The 22,322-nt window shown below is 46.6% G+C and overlaps 2 protein-coding genes across 5 annotated transcripts in view; one reads left to right on the top strand and one right to left on the bottom strand.

Moving 5' to 3' along the window:
- Positions 1-22,322, top strand: part of LZTS2 (leucine zipper tumor suppressor 2) — an 80,081-nt gene that overhangs the window by 46,249 nt on the left and 11,510 nt on the right. For 3 of the 4 annotated variants that reach the window (XM_044437342.1, XM_044437318.1, XM_044437331.1), the window contains 4 exons: positions 4,160-4,570; positions 6,186-6,776; positions 8,697-8,966; positions 9,695-13,918. In XM_044437342.1, the coding sequence (XP_044293277.1) occupies positions 4,190-4,570; positions 6,186-6,776; positions 8,697-8,966; positions 9,695-10,363 (1,911 nt within the window). In that variant the 5' untranslated portion in view covers positions 4,160-4,189 and the 3' untranslated portion in view covers positions 10,364-13,918. Of the gene's footprint in view, positions 1-4,159; positions 4,571-6,185; positions 6,777-8,696; positions 8,967-9,694; positions 13,919-22,322 lie in introns of those variants that run through there. The other variant, XR_006415440.1, reaches the window with a different exon arrangement.
- Positions 15,211-22,322, bottom strand: part of PDZD7 (PDZ domain containing 7) — a 32,694-nt gene continuing 25,582 nt past the window's right edge. Inside the window, exons 15-16 of the mRNA XM_044431311.1 lie at positions 18,789-18,889; positions 15,211-15,357 (exon numbers count right to left, since the gene is read on the bottom strand). Coding sequence (XP_044287246.1) covers positions 15,211-15,357; positions 18,789-18,889 — 248 coding nt within the window. The remainder of the gene's footprint in view (positions 15,358-18,788; positions 18,890-22,322) is intronic.

Genomic DNA, 22,322 nt, shown 5'->3' with positions numbered 1-22,322 from the left:
TCCGGCTTCGCTTGCTATGGAAAAATGTTGAGGAACATAACTTACATTTTTTCTGACCTCTGTTTTCCATCCTTTTTCTCTAGCATTGCCCTCTTGCCAAAACATCCACATTATCTGAACACCCACAGTATAAAGTGATCTAATTTGTATTTTCTTAGACTATAAAAATAGTGTGGAATGTAGGTTTGGGGAGCCAAGGAACGTCTTATGATATACAGCGTTATACTTTTTAAAATCAAGGAAGTACAGGTTATCGTGAGGTACTCTTTCAGTGGTGCATACTGGAGAACAGCTTTGCTTCCTGCGAAGATCTGGTAGTGATTGCCTTTCTCCTGTTATGGTGTCACTGTTGTTTATCCCATTACTATTTCTCTAGCCTCCCACAGCAATGTGGAACAGATCCTTAGTCACTTGGGATCCTTATAAATAAGTTAACTCACAATGGTGCTAGAGCTTGAGCCAGATGAAGGAGCCAAAGTGCAACTGTTGTGGGAATTTTCCAAACCATTTTCCTATTTTCCAGTCTGCTTGGCTGAAAATCTTGCCATATGGGATGTAGCAGAAGTTAGTCCTCAGCTGGCCTGTCTAAATGCTAACCATTTTTCCTTGCACTGTTATCTCCTACCCTGTATTCCTCCTGTGCCTGTATCCCTACCTTCTGCCTGCTCAACCCTGTACCTTTCAGCTCACATCAGTGTTGTGCATTGTTTTCTTGCTTGTCAGTCAAGTTAACCTGTCGTCACCATTCATTCATTCTTTCTCTTTTCATGTGGGTCCGATGCATGTGCAGTACCAAAGCTGTGGCAGTGTTTCCTGGGTGGCCTACGCCTCTGCCCATTTTAGATGCATTGCTGTATCTTGAGTGAATGCTTGAGTGAACATTACAAGCTCCTTTTGCCTGTGCTCCATCCCCAGTTATTGAGGGCATATGCATCTCTACTTTTTATGTCTGAATTTGGGGACCATAGCTAGGGAATTCCAGTCTGGGGACTGTTCTTCCCAACCCCCTTTACATTCTTGAACAAGAAAAGAGTCTCTCATTTTGACGGTCTCAAAACAGGGCAATCAAGTAGAAATCTGCTTCACCCAGAGTAGTATTGAGGGAGCCCCTTCTTTCATCTGACAAGGGGATGATTCAGGGAGGCAAATCTTTGTGGGAAAAAAAGTGAAGGAAGGTCAAGGTATTTCGTTTGAGGCTACATATGTTCCGTCTTGTTGCCCCCGCCTCCACCCCAACCCACCTTGAAGATCCAGGGTGAGCTGAATTTCCCTCTTTGCTGCCTTTATGGTGCTCATGGCATCCTGTACTGTCCATGATGGGAGCTGAGCTGGGGCTGCTCTAGTGCCTAGGGTTGGAATAAATGCGAGTTAGTTCCACTCAGTGATCCTGAACTGCTGGCAAGTGCGGGAGACAGGCGCTTTCTATTTAAAGCACAGCACAGAGGGCAGGTTATAAAAAGGAAATCTGCTCTGCGGACAGCAGCCAAAGGAGAGGGAAGCAGGCACGGCAGGAATGGGGAGGTGTTGTGGCTTGGGCCTCCCTCCCCCGCTTCTCTGTTGGTGGTATGGCAGAGAAATAACCTGCTGGAATCCTTCCACCCCCCCCCCCCCGGCCCCCTCCTAGGGTTCCCAGTATGGTTAGAGTGCCTTCTAAATAGAACATTAATAAACAGTGTGATCTTGCAGAAAGGGCAACCGCCTTTCTGGGCTGGATTAACTGAAGCACTGTATATCAAAGACAGGGCAGTGGTTTCTTTCAGCATAACATTATCAGCTGCAGATTAATGCAAAATAGTTTACCTTGCAAACACAGTTGGCCAGTGGATCTAGACTTTTCATGGAGACATGCAAATTGTTAACCCAGCTCCCTGTCCTGGCTGTTTAAAACCAGGAGGAGAAGCTAGGATATCTCTTCCTTGAAGGGGCTCAGAGGAAAGCCCAGCTGCCCTCCAGGATGAAAGAGTCTGGAAAGATGCTCGCTTTTCAAGCTCTGAGAGAGGCTGAGCATTTCATGAAACAGTTGGTCTTAACAGGTAGCACATTATACCTCTGAAATAAAGTCTGACAAGAGCTTGAACTCCCTGGTCCCCTGCAGTTCTCTGATGGATCTCTGAGACTGAACACAGTGGTAAAAAGCTGTTTAAATGAAAACAGTACTTATGCCACTGTGGTAATATAAAAATGTCAGCTGAATCAGGAATGGTTCCCTGTAATCTTTCCTCATCTTGCTGATCATTTTTCCCAATTTGCAAGATCCTTTCAGAATTCCAGATTTCATTTTCTCTCTGTATTTATGAATATTGGGGAGCTGCTCGGTGTTTTATGTGGTGGTAGGGATATCTTGAGGGGGCACCCTAGGCATGAATATGAAATATGAATTCTCCTGGTTCCCATTTCATATCTGTCTGTCACTCTGTCTGTGGATCTGTCCGACTTCAGGGTGCAGAAGGAAGTAGTCTAACTGTTGATACTCCTACTAGGAGAACCTTATGCATATAGTACTAATTTAGAACTAAACCATGTGACAAAATAGGGGCTAGAGATAGAGCATTTATTGAGGGTGGAGGCTTTCAGTGGCAACTAACCTTGCAGGCTGGGTGTGTCCTCCTTCACTAGAGGTGGCATGCCTACATGCACCAGTTGCTGAGGTGCTTGGGCAGGAAGAGGTCTTGCACCCGTCGTGCTTGAGGGATCCTGTGGGCGGCTGGTCTGCCGCCATGTGTGCTGGACTAGATGAACCTTGGGTCTGATCCAGCATGGCATTTTATGATATTTCCAGCAGAAACTGTCCCAGCAAAATTAGGTTAAGTTCTCCATGTAAATGCACCCTCCATATCACTATTAAGAGGGATGTGAAACATGTGGAGATTTGCAAACACCACACTCCATGCTTCTGCTGCCTTATTTAGTGAGTCTGCCTAGACTGATGGATTCCAGGGAACAAAACATTACCACAAATAAGTTACATATTTGGGAAACTCTCTTTAAGCTTAAATCTTATTGCTTGGCTCTGTTGCTAGAGGAGGAGTGCAGTTGCTTTTAGACTGGGATTCTTTGAATATCAGTAATTGCCTGGTAATAGAGAGACTTACCAAGCTTTTCCATTGAGAAGAAAATGTGGCACACAAACTCTCCACTCCTTGGCCTATTTGCTACTTAGTCCTCACTGCCATGGCTTCTCTTCCTCCCCTAAGCTGCCTTTGTTCATCTGCTCTTTTAGCAGACTGACCTTTGGCCTCTCAAAAGGTGGAGCTGGGAGCTGGAGGACCGTGTGGTCAGCAGCCAGCATTGTTAGTTCCAGGCCAGGTTTCCATTATCTTAAATACTGGGATCTTGAGTCAGGTTGCTTGTGCCATCTTTTGTAGATGGGCCCGACTAGTCACTGTTGATTTGGTGCTCCACATTTCTCCAGTGACAGGAGGGTCCCCTGTGTGGGTTTCTGCAAGCATGAGTTATTCATTCATGTTTTGTTTTGTTTTTTAAATATTATATATGTATGTCATATGCACTGTTTAATAACCACAAGGGTGAATTAATCCTGGGATGTATGAAGTGTATGATTGTGTGTGAGAGAGGATTTTCATGAGTACTGTTGCTTAGCTGCAGTTTGCATGAGAACTCTCACATGGTGAACTCTTGTCCATTTCTTTTTGAAGAAGCAATTTTCTAATGTATAGGATTACCCAGGTCTATTGGGTTCATTTCTGCTAAATGGGATGCCGCCCAGAAGTTTTGCATATCAGTCACTACAGCTTTTTTCAGTTAGTTTAAATGGCTATTTGCTTTTGCTGTTGTTTTCTATAGTACTATTCCATATATATAGTGCTACTTCATAATAAAATACCATACAGAAAACTCTACAAGCAAAGTGAGACTCCTGGTTTCAGTCACTGTTTGTCTGAGTTCACTAATTGAAAAGCATCTGTATTAACTTTTCCAAATCTCAAAGTACCTTTCAACAAAAGGAATAATACTGCAGTTTAAAATAACATCTCAAGAAGTTTAAAGTAAGCTTCACAGAATTTTTAGCAGCTTGATCCAGTTTTTCTGGCATGCCCAAATAGCACATAGTTCATCAAAGCAGCCCCAAGCAAAGTCTTGGGAGTTACCTGCTGATCACAAATTCCTGTTCTGAGTTGCCATCTTTTCTGTCTTTCAGGCCACCTGCAGAGCCTCTGCCGTGAGCATCATGGCCATAGTGCAGACCCTGCCTGTTTCCATTGAATCTGCCTCTGAAGGGGCTGCTCACCTCCACAACAGTGCCTCCTCATCCCCCGTAGCCATGGGCAGTGTGAGCAGTCTCATCTCAGGCCGGCCTTGTCACAAAGCCACTAGTGAGTTTGGCTCTTTCCGCCTGCCTGGTGGGGCTGGCTCCCAAGAGGCCCTGTGCCATGGACTTCCCACTAAGAAGAACAGCTACACCTACGCAAATGACGAGGACTGGGCCGAAGCCATATCTCCCATCAGCCCCTGCAGTGATGCGGAGGACATGCAGGATGACAAGCTGCGGGTTGGCACGATCCGTGGACCACCCCCAAAGTTGGTGCCTGTCTCAGGAAAACTTGAGAAGGTAAGAAAAGAGGATTGGCTCTTTGTTAGTCTAGATCAAGGGCGCTGAACCTCTTTCAGGCCAAGGGCTAAATTCCATTTTGGAGAAGTTCTCACAGAAAGCATTCTTGTGGTGGGTGGGACCAAACACAAAACAGATTGGCCAAAATACAAAAGGTACCAGCCTTTCTGGCTTAAGGCTATTACTGCCAGTAACTAAGCCATTTAGAATGGGGGTAGGGAACTGCAGAACATGGTGGTTAGAGGAAAGGGGGTGTGATCATCTCATGAATCCTAGGGGGCCAGATGTGGTTTGTGGGCCTGACATTCTCAATCCCTGATCCAGACAGTGAATGCTAATTTAATCCTACAGTAGTTCACTAGTTCCCATTGTTGAGCTCTTTCCTAGTGCTGCTGTCGCTTGAATTTAGGGCTGAATGAAAATATCCTTCCAAAATTCTCCATGTTGTTTATAGGAGAGTGATTGGAGACTGGGGTAGGAGTTTCACTGAATATTCAAGGAGTGAGGTGGTGGTGAAATTCTCCAATAATTTGGGTGGGGACAAATTTCTTCTGAGAAATGTTCAGCTTACTTAATGATAATGAAGATCCTTGTTCGGTTATAATAGAGAATGAGGAAAAGAATGGAATGAGAAAGCAGGACAGGAAGGAGCAGGGGCCAAGTCCATTGTTTCCTCCAACAATTTAAAAAGTATTTAAACAATATTAAAACTAGATTCACAGTTGTACCTGAAATTAACAGAGAGGGAAATTGGGAGAGGCTATTTTGCCTAATATTTTCCAGGGCAGGATAGAAGTTTTTCCCAGCAATTCAGAATGTGCTTGGAAAAGAAAATAGTCCAAACATCAGAATATTTTCTACTGAAAAATTTCAGCTCGTTAATGAAGCTGCGCACTGAAAATAGGCAGTTTGCCTTCTCAGAACAAATAAATCTCCCTCTCCTCCCAACAGGGTGTATGCTAAGGTAAAGCTCCAGGAGGCCTTGCCATTGTATTGCCTTGACTAAAAGTGTGTTCCTGTTCCATTTGTCTCTGTTCTAGGTGTGATAGTGGCATAGGCTTCTCCCTAGCCTGGGAAACTGTTGCGATAGTGGAAAAGGCGGGAGGAGCTGTGTCCCCAAGTGAAATTCTGAAAGAGCCTAGTTGAAGATAAACAAGCCCCTGTTTCCTTACCCATAGCATGTAGCGACTGTGCTTGGCTAAGGCTGTGTGGGACTCTGCACATGTACTAACCACCACTCTTCACCTATGCAGCTGCATGCAGTCCTCAGCTTAATTTCATGTCTTCCACATGCAGTCCATTCAAACAGCTGGCAAGAGTGATCTGTCTCTTTCCTGCTTGGCAGGATTAAAGAAGGGGAGAGAGAAGTGGATGGCAGAAAGAGAGAGAAAAGGGGTGACTTGTTCATTCTTGGACCTGGCCCTGTGTCCTGCTTACATGCAGCCCCTGACAGATTACTTATGAGGGCATGTGACCCTCGACAAAAAAAAGGTTGCGCAGCTCAAGGCTAAAGGTTACAAACATGCGATAAGGGGAGAATGTTTCCTGTCCATTGGTCTTCTGTCCAGCACCGAGCCTTGGCCTTGCAGTCCTGTGTCTCTGTATTCTTTTCCAGAACATGGAGAAGATGCTAATCCGCCCGACAGCCTTCAAGCCAGTCATGCCCAAGAACCGCAACCCCCAACTGCAGGGCCACTTGGCGCTGCGGCCTGGCAACTCGATGCTCTCCGAGAGCCAAGCTAGCCTTGCTCAGCTCTTTGGTGGTCCCCCTGCAGGCAGCATGGAGAAGCACAGTTCCCTGAGCTGCCACACGAGCTCCCACTCAGGAACAATGTCAGACTCTGGCCGCAACTCGCTCTCCAGCCTGCCCACATACAGTACTGGCTGCAGCCAGCAAATGGAGCCAGTTAACATCTCAGTGGGTCACATCAACCTTGACAGCCATGGCAGCAGCAGTTCCCGGGGCCTCACTGGCCCATCAAACTCAGACAGTGGGAGGTCCTCATCGAGCAAGAGCACGGGCTCCCTGAGCGGCCGTGGGCACCATTCCTCAGACAGTGGCTCCTGTGGTGGGCGCTCCCCAGTGCACAGTGGTGTTGAGGAAGCCCTCCTTGTGCACGAACTTGAGGAAAAGCTTCGGGAGCGTGAAGCTGAGCTGCAGCATCTGAGGGAGAGCTTGGATGAGAATGAGGTGGCCATATGCCAGGTAAGCACCACGAGTGCCCATGTGCGCCTCCAGATGAAGACAGAGCAGGGCAAGTGCCTGTGTTTCCTACAAGGGGAAGCGTTTTGGTTGGTTGGTTTGGTTGTCAGACTGCTTCTACTATGGGGCTGCCCTTGGTGGTGGTTTGGACAGTTTCACTAGGGTAGCTTTCATGTGGCGGCTGGTATAGGGTAGAAGCTGAAAGTTTTAAATCCAGTAATGTACAATAGTCTGAGCTCCTGTTGGGCCCTTGAAGGCTAAATGCAGTGCTTTTCCTGTCTGCTGCACCTGTGTCTTCTGCGCAGAGAGCGGTGGACTACAGAAAGGGATGCTGATGTTGAGTAGGCTGAGAGCATTGCATGTCAGGAGCTTTTAGTGGCAGAGCTCGTTTTCAGTGTTGGTTGGCCATTCCATTTTTGAAACTTTGCATGCTCTGGTTTTCACAATTCCCATGACAGCTTCTCTCACTTCTTCCTTTTCCTGCTGTTCTATATAAAAACAAGTAACTATTACAGATTACATAATGCTATTAAAAGAACATTGTTGCTCATGTCATCCCCATACAAATTTTTCAGTCTGTCAACTTGCTCTTTCCTCAAGATTTTCCTGGAAACTAGCTTCTAGTTTTGAAGGAGCCTAATGACTCCTTCAGATAATTCTGAGTAGCCACAAGTTTGTGGTATTCGACTCTGTATGCTGAGATCCTGTGTAGCAGTGTATCATTGTATCCCCTCCATGCTGACTAATAGATTCATCAGTGCTCATATGCACATAAGAAGAGTCCTGTTGTAGCAGACAAAAGGCCTCTCAGATAGCATGCTAGACTAGATAGACCCTATTTTGCACAGTGACCAGATGCCTCTGGGAAACCCCACAAGCAAGACTGGAAGACAACAGCACTCTCCTGTTCGTGTTCCTCAGCAACTGGTATACAAAAACATACTGCCTCAGACTCTGGAAGTAATATATCACCATCATGTCTAGTAGCCATTGATAACATTATCTTCCATGTCTAATCCTCTTTTAAAGCTGTCCAAATCGGTGGCCTTCACCACATCCCGTGGAAGCAAATATGTGCTGCATGACGAAGTACTTTCTTTTGTCCTGCCACTGTTCAGCTTCATTGGATGACACATGGTTCTAGTATGATGAAGGGGAAAAACCTCTTACTATTCATTTCTCCACGCCACACATAATTTTATACATCTCTATTCAGTTCCTTCTTACTTGCTTTTTTCCCAGTCTAAAAAGTCCTCAAAATTGCAGCTTTTCCTTACAGGGGACATGGCTCCAGCTCCCTGATCATCTGAGTTGCTCTCCTGAAATATAATCTGAAACGAGCACACATTTTTAAGTGCTCATTTCCTTTGTTCATGTCCTCCATATTTTCCAGCTGTGATCTTCCCAGTCCCCAACAATTTCTGTGGCCTTCGCTGAAATAACCTCTTAGCCTTTCTTTTCTGCTTTAGCATTTATGTTGCAGCCCCTGCACTGACAGCCAATTCTTGTCCTGCAATCTTTGTGCTGTAGAATCCTGGAATGTAGAGCAGTATCTCATGAGCTTTGCAGGAGAATATAGCTACTTTCCCAGCTGCTTTGCTACGTGAAGTAATAGGGAAAAATCCGTAAACTTCCTATCCTCAAAAGACAGAAGGGACAAATCTACAGCAAGCCCTGGCACTCTCCAGATGTGTTGGAACTACACCTTCCAGCTTGATTACAGGGGGATGCTGGGGGTTGTAGTCTAACTCATCTTGAAAGTGCAAGGGGGTGGGAAACTGTTTTGGGGCAATACTCAGTAGGCACAGTCTGCCAAGATGGGATGCCATCAAGACACAGCTGCATGATGTTAGTTGTGTACCAGGCTTCAGCCCATTGGGACCTGAGCCAGTGTCTTTTCTCTCCCTTCCCTCTTCCTTTCAGGTGTATGAGGAAAAGCAGAGGCGCTGTGAAGAAGAGATGGAAGAGCTGCGGCAGGGCTACAGCGCCAAGCTGCAGCAGTCAGCGCAGAAGGCCCAGCGCAGCCAGCAGGTGCTGCAGCTCCAGATCTTTCAGCTGCAACAGGAGAAGAAGAAGCTGCAGGAAGATTTTGCCCAGCTGTTGGCTGAGCGTGAGCTGCTGGAGAAACGCTGTGCTTCCTTTGAGAGAGAGCACACAGAGCTGGGGCCCCGGTTGGAAGAGACCAAATGGGAGGTGAGCTGGGCAGAGGGGAACTGGGGCTGGCTTTGTTGCTCGCTTCACAGGGAATTTGAAAGCCACGTGGCTATAAGGCCTGCACCACCAGAACAGAAAAGTGTCCACTAGAGCTTCAGAAATTCCAGTTCCCCCTTTCCTTCATTCTCCTTAAAAGTAGTAATGTGAACTGGCCTTCTACCTAGCCTTTTGTTTGTGTACAGGAGTTGCCCCTCTCTCATCATGAACATTTTTTTTTTGGCTCAAATAGATGGCAATCTAGAGCAATCTTCTACAGCCTGGTGCCCTCCAGATGTTTTGGACTTCAGTTTCCAGCATTCCTGACCACTACCTGGGGTGAAGGAGTTAAAAGTCCAAAACATTTGAATGGTTGGCAAAAGGTACCTTAGAGGGCTTTTGCAATAGGTTCTTGGAAATAATCTCTGCCAGCCATGTTTGGGTCCCTTTCACATTTTTGAAATGTACACACTTTGGGGTATTGTTCTGGTACCACTTGAAAAGATGACAGTGTGAGTTTATTGGGCTCTTCAATGCCCCTCTCAACCTGGTCCCTGAATGTACTTGTGGTCTCATTGGTTCCACCTCCCTTTTTTCACTTGAGTTGGAGGACAGCAGCAGGCAGTCCTCCCACTCTTCTCATTGAATGTAGGTCTTAGCTCTACAGAATTAAAAACAGGCTTCTCCAATTTCACCTCAGTCAAGTGACGCATTTGGTTCTCTCCCTCCAGGTGTGCCAGAAGTCAGGTGAAATCTCACTACTAAAACAGCAGCTGAAGGAGTCCCAGTCAGAGGTGTCTCAGCGGGGCAATGAGCTGGTGCTGCTGAGGGCCCAGTTGAGAGAAGCACGGGCTGAGGTGCAGGCTAGTGAAGAGCAGGCACTGAGCCTGCAGGAGGTGGCCCGCACCAAGGCCTTGGAGCTAGAGGTTTGTGCCAATGAGCTGGCTAGGCGCAAGAGTGAGGCAGAGCTGCTGCGAGAGAAAGTGGGACGTTTGGAGCATGAATTGGATGGACTGCGCAATGCAAGCGGAGAACTCTGCCCACTGCTGGCGGAGTGTGATGAGGCTAAAGCCCAGCGGCAGGCGGCAGATACCCTTCAGGGCTTACGCGCCCAGGCTGAACGGCTGCGCACAGAATTGCTGTGTGAGCGACGGCGTGGCGAGGAGCAACGGGAGGCTTTCCATGCTGAGCGCATCATTTGGCAGAGCGAAAAGGACAGGGTCATCCGCTATCAGAAGCAGCTGCAGCATAATTATATCCAGATGTACCGGCACAATCGTGACTTGGAATGCCAGCTGCGCCATCTCAGCCTTGAACTTGAAGCCCGAGACATGGATGAGTATGAGATGCACGGGGGTGAAAGCATCTGCTTTGAGGAGATTGCCGCAACTGAAATCTGAGCATACCTGGTGGAAGCCTTAGTGAACAGGCCACACTGCCGCAAAGAGCTGCTGGCCTCTTAGATTGGAGCACGCTCACTGGGGCATCCGTGTGTCTTCAGCAGATGAGAAGAGAGTGAGCCTGGGTCCCGTGGTGGAGGGAGCTACCTACTGTAAAGTGCAGTCCTGAATCCCAGGGGTAGCACTTGTCTTGTCACTTAACATGGTTGGGGAGCCGGTATGAGGACTCCTCCCCTCACCAGCTCAACAGATTTCACTGCCATTGAGATTAGACTGGGGCCTGAAGCTGAGAAGCTTGGGCTTTCTCCTTAGGGGTGGAGGGGCTGACTAAGGATTTCCACATGTGCATTCCAGACCTGCCCTGGAGAAAGGAGAGACCACCCTGTTTAATCCCTTCCTTGGAAAGCAGCAGCAGCAACTCCTGTTCCACCTTTGCTCTGCTTGCTCTGAGAAGTGGCTCTTAACTACCGTTTCACTCCAAGTCCCAGCACTGCTCAGCCTCCTGCAAGAGGCTGGCTGTTGTGAAAATGATCACCACTATCTGCTCTCCAGTTGTATGGGCTGTGGATGTGCTGTGGACAGGATGGCCAAAGAGTTTCTGTTCGTATTCTTTTCTTCAGTTACCTTTACTAAGTGACCCAGTTGGCCTCCAGGCACCAGTGGCTGGAAATTAGGCTATGGTGGCTGTGCTAACAGCCTATTAGCTGCTGATCCACTTAGTTGAATTAGCTTCGCCTGTTTTTAGGCTGGTGGAGAAGCTTTTTTTTTTTTAATAGGATGCTCTTCCTTGACCTTTTGGCCCAGTCCTTTGCTGTATATACTTTGCATTAAGTCCATCTTTTTTAAAGGCGCACACACACAATCAAATTTCTGTGCCAAGAAAAACTGAATTCTGTAACTCTTAAAAATTATAGAATGAAACAACTCTGCATATATTTGCTTTGCAGGGCACTGAAGCATCACCCCTTTATCACTGGAAGATTTATTTGCCCTCTCTGACATTTCCTGAGTTAACTTTTGTAGCCAGAAAGGCATGAAACAATCCTAAGCAGACCAACACTAAATCTCAGGATGCTTGAATTGTGGCCCCAAATCTGAGCATTTTCTGTGCTTCTGTGTAAGGGTTGAATATAGGCGGCCCTGACAGCCTCGCCAAAAGCATCATGAGAAGACACTGTGAAGGAAAAGCCTGGCATGGCTCTGAGCTCTGAAAGCAAAGACCTAATAGTCCTCATTGTCCTCCCAAAAAGCCCAGACGCCCCTTACCTTGCAGTGAGGCCCATTCAACTTAATGGGATCTGCTGCTGAGTAGACATGCACAGGATTGCTCTGTAAAAAGCCAGCCTTGCACATGCATCTGCTTGGCTGTGGGCTGCATTCTGCTGTGATCCTACCTAAGAGGGGGACCTATACAGCTTGATGAGGAGAGTCTGTCTCTGGCAGCTCATTGATAACGTCTGTCTCTGCACCCTGAGGGTATCTAGATTTTTGCTTGTTTGCAGCATTCCAAAATTATTATTTTTGTAGTACCTCCCCAAACATTTGAACTCCACCCTGATTGCCCAGGTTGTTTCCTGGAAGCTAAGAAGGATGCTTCTGTCCTTCAGATATTGCCAGAGTTACCCATCTATTCCAGAGACTTCTGCTGGCTCTAGCCGGCCAGGCCTACCTCTGCCCTCTTCCCCGGGGACTCCCTGTTGCAAGAGGATCTGGTGTGTTGTTCCCTTCCCTTTTTTGCCTTTGTTGCTCCTGGCTGGCAACCTACAGATTTGAGAGTGCCTTTCCCTTGGCCTTGCTGCCTGGGTCTGTACTGCTAACCCTCTTCCAGCACGTGCTCTTCTGCCCAGCTGCATCTGTATCCAGCAGGCTTCATACTTGCCTGCCGGGTCCAGTGCTGCTAACCACCTCCGGCATCCTCACCATAACCATCTGGATTGCTTTCCTTTCAGGCCTGGCTGGCAGAGCACCCTGCTGGCTGGAGGTGCTGGCTTCCATTTCTCATAGATGATGTCAGCAGGCCGATGTACTGTGTCCTGTTCACTTCCGTTGCTCCTTGCCAAATCTGATTTAGTTTGACTCTAACTCAAAACTGAATCGTATTTTTTTTTCAATTCAGTCTGTCCTTTAGAGGGCCTTGCTGAGCTAGTCACTTTTGCTTGTGATTGGCTTGAGGGCAACGGAACACTGAATTGAGCACCAGAGCTGCCCTGAGCAGTGCACTTTCCGCAACTCAATTTCCTTAAAAACTGCCTGTTAGTCTGGGTCTGATCCAGTCTTATTGGTTTGGGATGTGAGGAATGCCCAATAGGTGGCTCATTCAGACCTGTTTAGCGCTCCCTGACTGCCTTCCACTTCAATTGGCCAGCAAAATCTTCTTCAAGCGTGCTCAAGTTCAGAGGAAAACATTTCTGTTTGTGCAGGATGGTGCTACTCTTTTCCTCCTGTAAAGATCTTTCCTGTTCAAAAAAGCCCTGTGCTGTCCAGTAATTTCCTAAAAGGAATAGAGGTGAGATGTTTCAAATAAGAGCATTCTAGTTGGTATTTCCTCCCTTTACCCTTTAGTGGGCATCCAGGAGAGAAGAAGCCAGCAAAAAAAAAATCTAGTTTCTGGGCTGTGGAGAAGCCATTTCCAGGGGAACTTGATGGAGAGAAGTCCAATGAAGTAGCCAGGTGTAATTAAAGGGGGAAAGCTGTCTCTGCTGGAGATGGCCCTTCTCTTCAGGCTAACGAAACGGGAGGGTGAGGAGAATACATATCCCTGGTTACCAAGAGCAGAACTAGCCTGGATCAGCTTGTTTGGACAATGGGGCTTAGAAATGAGGTTTTGAGCCAGCCAGTGTAGGAGGAAACAGTTTTCAGAGTACATGTGGTTTGGACATCTCTACTTTATCACTCTGTCTCCCCTTGATCCACTGTGTACAGCTAATATACAATGTGCTCACCACACCAAGTTGGCTAGAAGTCATTAGCTGTTCTATGTGGCTGTGTAAACTCCGAACAGGGAAACTTCTGCTGGTATGACCAAGGTGCAGCCAAAGCCCAGCATAGTTCAACACTCTGATTAGAACACTCTGCTAACAGCTGCCCCATTGCTAGATTAGAGACCATCTGCTGTCTGCCAGCCTGGTCTAACCTTAGATTTAGCAACCCCTGTTCTTCTGCATGCAAAAAGGATAAGACTGAAGGTGCTGGGGAGGGTGGGTTCCAGATCTGGAGCGCTAGACTGTTTACAGGCAGAGTTTACAGCTTCCATGTTCACTGAGAATATTTTGTGCATTCCAAAAGAAGAAGCGATTTCTCTGCACTTCCCTATGGGAACAGATAGGTGGAAAGTGTATCACAAGACCAAAGGAAAAGCTCGATGCATGCCATTTCTGTGACTGCTGGAAACTTTGTCCCTCGTCCCCATTGCTCTTCCCTGCCCCACCCCAGCACCATGTGGTGTTTTTCTTTTCAGTTTTTCTTTATTTCTAAAACTGTATATTTTCCAAGCTGTGTAAATTTCTTGTACAAACCAAAAGGTGTGAATTAAAAAAGACACTTTTGTGTTTTGAAGAGAAGTCACTTGGTGGTTGGTGGGTGGAGGCAGATTTGCTCTGATGGTGGATGTGGAGAAGCAGGACGTTCCGGGAAGGATGATTTGCCTTGCATTCTCCTGTTCTTATTGCCATATAGAAACTCAGTTTGAATGTACCATGTATCACCACTGCCACTTTGTAAATTGCTTCTGGCATCTTGTAAAATGTCTTGCAATGGCTTCACGGTGCAAGGGAAGACTTTGACGCATCACTTCGGGAGTGGATAATTTCCCATCTGAAGTGGCAACTTCAGCTCAGACAAGGACAGGAGAAGACTATCCTTTCCTTTAGTGACCTTCCCTTTCAAGTGGCCGCTGATGTATGCTTGGAAGTAGCCACCAGCACACCATATCCTAGTGACATATTCTCCCACTGGGTTCCAGCATAGCCACGGAGAGCAGGGCTTTCCTCTTCCTCAAACTCTGGCCCTAGCATCAACATTGTCCTTGCAAAGCAGCTCTGAGGCTGGATGGAAATGGCAGACACCTTCCTGCTCTCGTGGGTATTACCTTCTAGAACTGTTGCCAATAGTTGGCTCACTTGCTCACTGTGGGTTTATCATAAGCGTGTCAATGGGAAAAAGTGTTACTAGAGCATAAAACTCATTTCCTGCATTTATGTTCTTGTGGAACTGTGGATTCTTACATTATAGAAAGCTCTATGACTCCCTTGCTTGTATATCTTTAAAAGTGAGTTTAAACTGTGCCATTATTCATTGCTGAACCAGAGTGAGCCAGGTGTCATAAAACCCAGGTGCCAACTCTTCATAATGACATCTCTTCACTGTCCTTCCTTTGGATTCCTTTTACCTGGAGCTGGCTTGCCATCCAAATTGTCTACTCCAGTCATACAAAGTCTCATCTATCAAAACTGTTTTCCCCACTCTGTGAGGCTTATTCAGCCCAGCAGGAAATTCATTGCAAAGCAACTAGCCTTGGTAGAAGCTGTCTTCGTACAGCTAGCTGATCATTAGTATCTGTTGCCAGATTCTGAACACTAGGCTCCTGATGCAGGTAACCTTGGTCTGCACTTTCTTGGTGCTGTTCTAACCAGACCTCCCTAGAAGTCACCTCTAATTTGCTCCATTAAGCCCCAACTTCCTGAACAGCTGTTATTTTATGAACCCAGCCAGCTGTTTTCTTCCTTGGTACGTTTGCTTTTCTGAGGAGTAAGTAGGCAAAATATGCCATTTGCTGACATGAAGGCTCACGGAGCTTTCAAATTTCTTAGCTGGTTATGTTCTTCAGGACAGGTGCTTGTCTGCAGCATTTACTTTGTTTTCTTCGGCACCTTCACCACAATCTCCATGGGCTCCTTGGCTTTGTTGCGATAGGCCTGGCGGATTATGTCCACAGCTCGCTGGTGTGTTACATTCTGCAGGCTCTCTCCTTCCACTGCAACTAGTTCGTAGCCAGCCTGGGAAAGGACCAAGGAAAGGGGAGTTAGGAAGCGAGCCAGGCATCCTAAGTGTATGATATTTTGGAAAGTAACTTTACATGGATGTAGCATGGGATAACAACAGCTACAAGAACAACATTAATTAAATGGATAGTGTATTAGGGAGAGTGCAACCAAATGTCAGCAGCTGTACCCTTTTCTGATCTCCAGATGTCCCCACTTTGAGCCCCCTTGCCAAGTATTCCTGGCCATTGGCCGTGTTGGCTAGGCTGATGTGAGCTGAAGTCTGAAACACCTCAAAGTTACTAGGTTGGGGAGGGCTTTCCTAGGTGTTGGCACTGAGTGTATCTTAGAAATGTGTTCTTGTTACTCATACAGACCACATGGTGTTTGATAACAGTTCTTAGAAGTCTGAGCTTCAGAAGCAAAGTAGTTGTGGGAATGATTATCTTGGAGGAACCTGAATATTAATTAGAAGGATCAAGTTCTTTTTGTCCAGCTACTTGTGACTGAGGTGGAACTATTGTGGCTGCACCTAAAGTGCAAATGTCTGAATAATGAAGAATGGCGAAGGGCAACCATGGGGGAGATGTAATTTTAGGAAGAATGTAGCCTTACCTTCAACTGGTGGATAGATATATTTGTACATATGTTCATCTAAACTATTGGTAGGAGTTCAGACAAAGGTTTTCAGACTTTGCTCTGGAAACCCCTAAGGCTTGTCAGATTCCTCAGTGAAAAGTTAATAGAGGACCAACTTTCCTGAAAAAAGGCCTTCCTGCTGCTTCCAACTTCACCCTGCCATGTGCAACCCTAGAGGAAGAGAGCACGCTGTCAGGCCCCAGTGAAGGCTCAACATGAATTGTGTGGGCCTGAGGAAATGCTCCCAAATCCACTGCAGCACACTGGCTTTTTAATGGAAGCTGTTGTTCAACATTGACCAGGGCGACCTTCCTTAGATCCGAGGCATGTTTGGAAAAGTAACAGGGCAGCAACTACAGCAGACTCACTGCCACTCATACATTGCCAAACTGCCTGAGCTCTTGTGCTATTCTTACCTATAATGAGAGGCCTACCTCTCATGGCATTACTTGTGTAAGCAATTCCACTCTTCCTGGAGCCCCTTCCGTGCTTGCAGGACTTTTGGTCAAAGGAAGCTCTTCATGAGCCCTTTCTCCTGAATGAAGACTTCTTGCTGCCATTGCAGCTGCATATTTGGGCCCATTGGGTCCAAGTTCAGTACTCTTGAGACAGACAGAGAGAAGGGGGACAAGGAGGTTCTTTTTGTTCCTCTCCCTCTTCCATAGCTCAAAGAAGGTAGGAGTACCAGAAGCCTCAGCAAAGGACAGCAGCAGTAGGGCCAGGAGGCTCCAGAAATTGGGAGTGATCAAGTTAGGTGTGGCCCTAACAGAGTGCTGCTCTTAAGCCATCCCCCACTCATGTGGGCATGGGAACCTTGGAGAAGTTGTGTCATGCCTTAGGCCTGGGGCAGGCAGCCCAGTACCTTCCGTATATTTCATAATACAGCTCCCATCAGCCTTGACTGATAGTCAGGGATCTTGGGGTGTGTGTGTCACCCAACACCTCTGGAAGGCTCTGGATCGCTTAGCCCTGCTGAAGGCAGACAGCTCCCACTTCTTAATCGCGGTGGTGAAGTTTCACCTGCATTTTTAGCCCCTTCTGCCACCACAACTTGGGACAATTAGGCTATTATTGGAGCCACCTGGCAAGCTGGGCCCACAACCTCCAAAGGGAAGAGGCCACCAAAGGGAAAATTTAATTACAGCTGCTCCTGGGGACAGATGAAAAGTTGCCTGGTGGGCGGGCGGGCTGGCCAAGGCCCACAATGGCTCTTTGTGAGTGCCTAGCCTCATTACAGAGGCCTTGTGAAATGCCGCACAGCGCCCTGAACCATGGGGGACCCTGAATGGCACAATGCGTGTGTGTGTGGGGGGGTCTCTGAGCCCCCGATCTTATTCTAGGGCAAAGCACAATGAGATCAGAGTGAGGATCATTTTAAAAGAGTAGGACTATACAGAGATGGTTGGGTAAGGGTTTGAAATAGAAGATGCAACCCCTCTGTTGTGGCAGGAATGAAAGGTGCAACATTGCTTGCCTCATCTAGAAGAGGGAGGGAAAATTCCTCACTTGGCCACCATTGTGCTCTTTGTTTTGCACTCAGGGAATTAGCTCTGGTGTGAGTTGGTGTTGCCTTGAAAAGTTGGAATTATGGCATTCGCGCGATAGCCATTCCAGGGTACACAATCTGTGATGAAATGGGTCTGGTTTGAGAAGGCATCTTGAAACCTACTTGCCAGTGAAACAAAATTAGCTTTTTCAAAAATTAAAGCACAACTACAGTTAAGTGTGCCTCATGTATTGAAGCAGAAGGGCAAGGTAAAATGTTTGAAATCAGTTTGTGGTAGTGATCTTCTTTCCCCATGGCAGAAGAAGCAGTCCTAATACATTGACAATGCATTCTTGTGTTCAGGGATCCCCTTTCCCAGATAGCAGCCTTACAGAATTTATGTTATACATTGCTGAGGATGCATTTGGGCAGTTGAAATTTCTCCTTTAAAAAGAACTCCAAACAAGCAACCCACAATTTGGTCCCATTTCTGCATTTTAGATTTTTAAAAACTGTTGGTAATTACACATTGCAATAGAACATGCTTAGTTAATTTTAGTTGTACAGTAAAATGGTATTTGCACTGAAGGAGATTTATTAATTTATGGTGACCGGACCAGAGAGGTGAATTTAATGGATCCTCAGCGAAATGTCATATATGGGCTACCATCCTATGAGTACATCGGAATCTCCCATGAACTCAGTTGTAAACATGCATAAGATTAGTCTGCCTGTCCCATGGTGCATAGGTCCAGATTGCTTTGATGGGAGGAGAAGAAGGAAAGAGCAAAGCAAGAGTGTGGGGATTAGGGAAGCAGATGGATTGTTCTCTGCTCTAATGCAAGCTCTCCTGTGTGAGCTTGGGCGAGTTGCTTTGCTACCAGTGTATGGAGCAGGCAGGAGGGCGCTCTAGTTGGGTGAGATGGGGGTCGGGGGAGTTGGCACTGTAAATCCCTGCTCCCAGTGGAGTTTCTGAAAAAAAACTGCTTTATACGATTAGCTTGGGCAAGTCCTTTTGGAAAGGGGAGGAATCAACAGTGCTCGTGTGTTTTCTTCACCCTACACAAGTTCTATATGCTGCAAGCAAGCAAGCAAGCAAGCAAGCAAGCAAGCAAGCAAGCAAGCAAGCAGAGAAATAAAGAATATGCATATTAAAAATATACTATTCTTGATAGGTGTTTTGCACTGATGTTTGAATAGGATCGGTGCTGCTGAGGAAAGAAACGAGGAAGGCAGGTGCCTTGGCTCCTGTCGCAGCAGGATGGGGCTGCCTGATTCCCATGGAGGTGTCCCTTCTTTCCCTCCCTGCTACTCCATATACCTCCAATTCTCCACTCATGGATGCTGCTCCTCCAGGAAAGATCTTCTCAATCTTCACCATTGGCTGCAGTTTGGATTCGATTCCTCCTGAGATGCTGATCCCTGGAACACAAAATGGTGCTGTGAGCTATGGGCTGTGCAGAATTTATTAAATCTGTTGCATCTGTATTTATGGATTGTTATTCTTTTGTTCCTTTGCTCACTAATGGAATTGTATGTGTGAGAATTCCTGTTTGCAAGTCTTCATTAAAGCATTATGCCCCCTCCCCAGTTTTAACCCTTTCCAAAAAAAAACAACAACAAAAACCCAACAGTTTGCAATGCTACAGAATCAATGAGATTCAGGAAAGGCTGGTCTTCTGTGGAACCTGCAGGCTGGAATTAGAGAAATCCATACTCATTAGAATCCACTGCATTTCCCCACTAATCCCTGCTGTGAGCCCTTGGGAACCAGTATAAAAGTGGCTGAACCAATATGATGATGTTGTTGTTAGTTGCAAAGTTGTGTCTGACCCTCCATGACCCCATGGACAACATTCCTCCAGGCCTTCCTGTCCTCCACCATCCCCCACAATCCACTTACACCAACTGCTTCAGTGACTCCATCTAGCCACCTCATTCTCTGCCATCCCCTTCTTCTTTTGCTTTCAATTGTTCCCAGCATTAGGGTCTTCTTCAGTGAGTCCTTCCTTCTCATTAGATTTAGGTCATACCTGAGTGGCCTAGTGCTTTTCCCTATTTTCTTCAATTTAAACCTAAATTTTGCAACAAGAAGTTCATGATCTGAGCCACAGTCAACTCCTGGTCTTGTTTTTACTGACTGTATAGAGCTTCTCCATCTTTGGATGCAGAGCACACAGTTAATCTGATTTCTGTGTTGACTGTCTGGTGATGTTCATGTATAGAGTCGTCTCTTGGGTTGTTGGAAAAGAGTGTTTGCTATGATCATCGTATTCTCTTGACAAAATTCTACCAGCCTGTGTCCTGCTTCATTTTGTACTCCAAGGCCAAACTTGCCTGTTATTCCGGTTATCTTTTGGCTACCTACTTTAACATTCCAATCCCCCATGATGATAAGGATATCATTTTTGGGTGTTAATTCTAGAAGGTGTTGTAGGCCTTCATAGAACTGGTCAACTTCAGCCTCCTCAGCACCAGTGGTTGGGGCATAGACTTGGACTATTGTGATGTCGAATGGTTTGCCTTGGATTTGAACTGAGACATTGTCATTTTGGAGATTGTATCCCAGTACTGCTTTTCCTACTCTTCCATTGACTGTGAAGGCTACTCCATTTCTTCTGAGGGATTCTTGCCCGCAGTAGTATCCCTGAAGGCCATCTGAATTAAATTCACCTATTCCTGTCCATTTTAGTTCACTGATTCCCAAGGTGTCAATGTTCAGTCTTGTCATCTCATGTTTGACCACGTCCAGCTTGCCTTGATTCATAGATCTTACATTCTAGGTTCCTATGGAGTATAGATCTTTGCAGCATTGGACTTTCCTTTCACCACCAGATACATCTGCAACTGAGTGTCCTTTCGGCTTTGACCCAGTCGCTTCATTCTTTCTGGTGCTACTAGTACTAGCCCTCTGCTCTTTCCCAGTAGCATATTGGACACCTTCCGACCTGAGGGGCTCATCTTCCGGCGTCATATCTTTTTGCCTTTTGGTACTGTCCATGGGGTTTTCATGGCAAAGATACTGGAGTGGGTTGCCATTTCCTTCTCCAGTGGATCACATTTTGTCAGAGCTCTCTGCTATGACCTGTCCGTCTTGGGATGCCCTGCACGGCATAGCCCATAGCTTCATTGAGCTACGCAAGCCCCTTCGCCACGACAAGGCAGTGATCCATGAAGGGGTGAACCAATATAGTGAATGCCAAAATGCCTGACCTGATCCTATGGTTTTTTAATTGTGTGCCAGGAGGATGTGCTGCCCAGCCCATCTCATTACCACTGCTGCCTACTTCATACTCGTGGATCCTATCAGAGCACGCAGTGGGCAGCACAGTTTTACAGAGAGCCAACCAGGCCCGAATGCCTGGCTCTGTGCACAGCCGGGCATTACAGAAGGGACCCTGGAGATCACCCTGGAGATACAGATGGGGAGGAGGGAGGGACATGACAGCAATGGGAGTCGGGCAAGGTGCCAGCAATGGTGGGCAGTGGCAGGAACCTGTGTGTGTTTTCACGCTTTTGGTGGTGGGACAGCTTGTGTTGGGCTGGCACTCCTAGGGAAATGAGAAATATATCCTGGGTTTCTGTGTTGAGGCACAAAACGAATAGTGGCAAATTTATGTTACTGTCAAATCAGTGTTCTTTTTAAGCAGCATTACACATCTAGGCAGCTTCCAGATGTGGACTGTGCTTTCCATCACTGCCCACTGGCTGGGGATGGTGGGAGCTGTAGTCCAACATATTTGAGTGCCCCAGTTTGAAGATGGCTGGTATAATATTACTGAAGGTGTTGAGAGAAGATTTTTTCAAATGAGAGCATAACACCCTGACTTTGTACAATTTGCAGTGAATTTGATTCTCAGATATCAGTTGTTCACTGCTAGTGAAAAGGCATCACTCCCTCTCAGTCTCTGAGGCACAGTTCTGGTCACTGCAATCTGTATTTGAGGACTTCAAGAGAAGCCAGAAAAGAGGCAACAAGGAATAAGGCCTGCATCAGGTTAAAATTGCCCTTTTCTCTCCAGCATTTAATGGCATATGATGGAATGTGTCAGCTGTTTTAACTGGTCTAGTTTTTAAATGGGAATTATATTAGATGTTTAAACAGTTTTAAATTGTATATACTGGTAGCCTATTATGTCTGTATTTTTACTGTGTTGAGGGAGCTCAAGCTATTGGGCAGTATAGAAATGGAATTAACCACAAAAACAGAGCTTGAATTTTCAGTTGGGAAGCTGAAGGAAGCTGCCTGGCTCCAGGGCTGGCCCAAGGTGCTTTGCCAGCAGCAAAGCAACAGCAAATAGCACTCTGTTCAGGTCTGGTGAGACTGTTTGGGCACTGGAACTAGCACACCACACTGCTGACTCTCCTGCACCCTGGCTGTGAATAAAAACAGTGGATCAGCTAACAATTTGCTTGCTTGTCAGGATGCCCCAAATCAGCTGCCTGAAGCAGTCACCGCACTTTGAATATTGCAGGGGCAGAGAGGGGACAGGGCTAGGATTGAACCTCTTCTAGCCAGAGGGCCAAATTCCATTTTGGAGATGCTTCTGGGGCTGCACTCCAGCAGTGGATAGGGATGAAGGCAATGGGGCAGAGCCAAAACAAAGAACCCAGCATGTTTTAGCTTAATGCTCTTCCTGCCATTAAGAACACCTTAAGAGAAGCATCTCAGCCTTTTAGAATGGAGGAAAAAACTGCAAAGGGTAGGAAGCCGCCAAAGAGGCAACACAAGGATGTGTGGCTATGTAAGAAACCCTGTATTGACCACCCAGACTGGTTCCCTAGGCCCATGGGTCGGCGTCACAGGCTAAGGGTTGGTTACTCCATTTCCAAGGAATACATATTCTGGTTAACC

Source organism: Varanus komodoensis, unplaced genomic scaffold (assembly GCF_004798865.1).
Source record: "Varanus komodoensis strain SLA01 unplaced genomic scaffold, ASM479886v1 scaffold1, whole genome shotgun sequence".
Taxonomy (NCBI): domain Eukaryota; kingdom Metazoa; phylum Chordata; class Lepidosauria; order Squamata; family Varanidae; genus Varanus; species Varanus komodoensis.
Note: the sequence above shows the minus strand (reverse complement) of the source record. Positions and strands in the feature narration are given on the sequence as shown.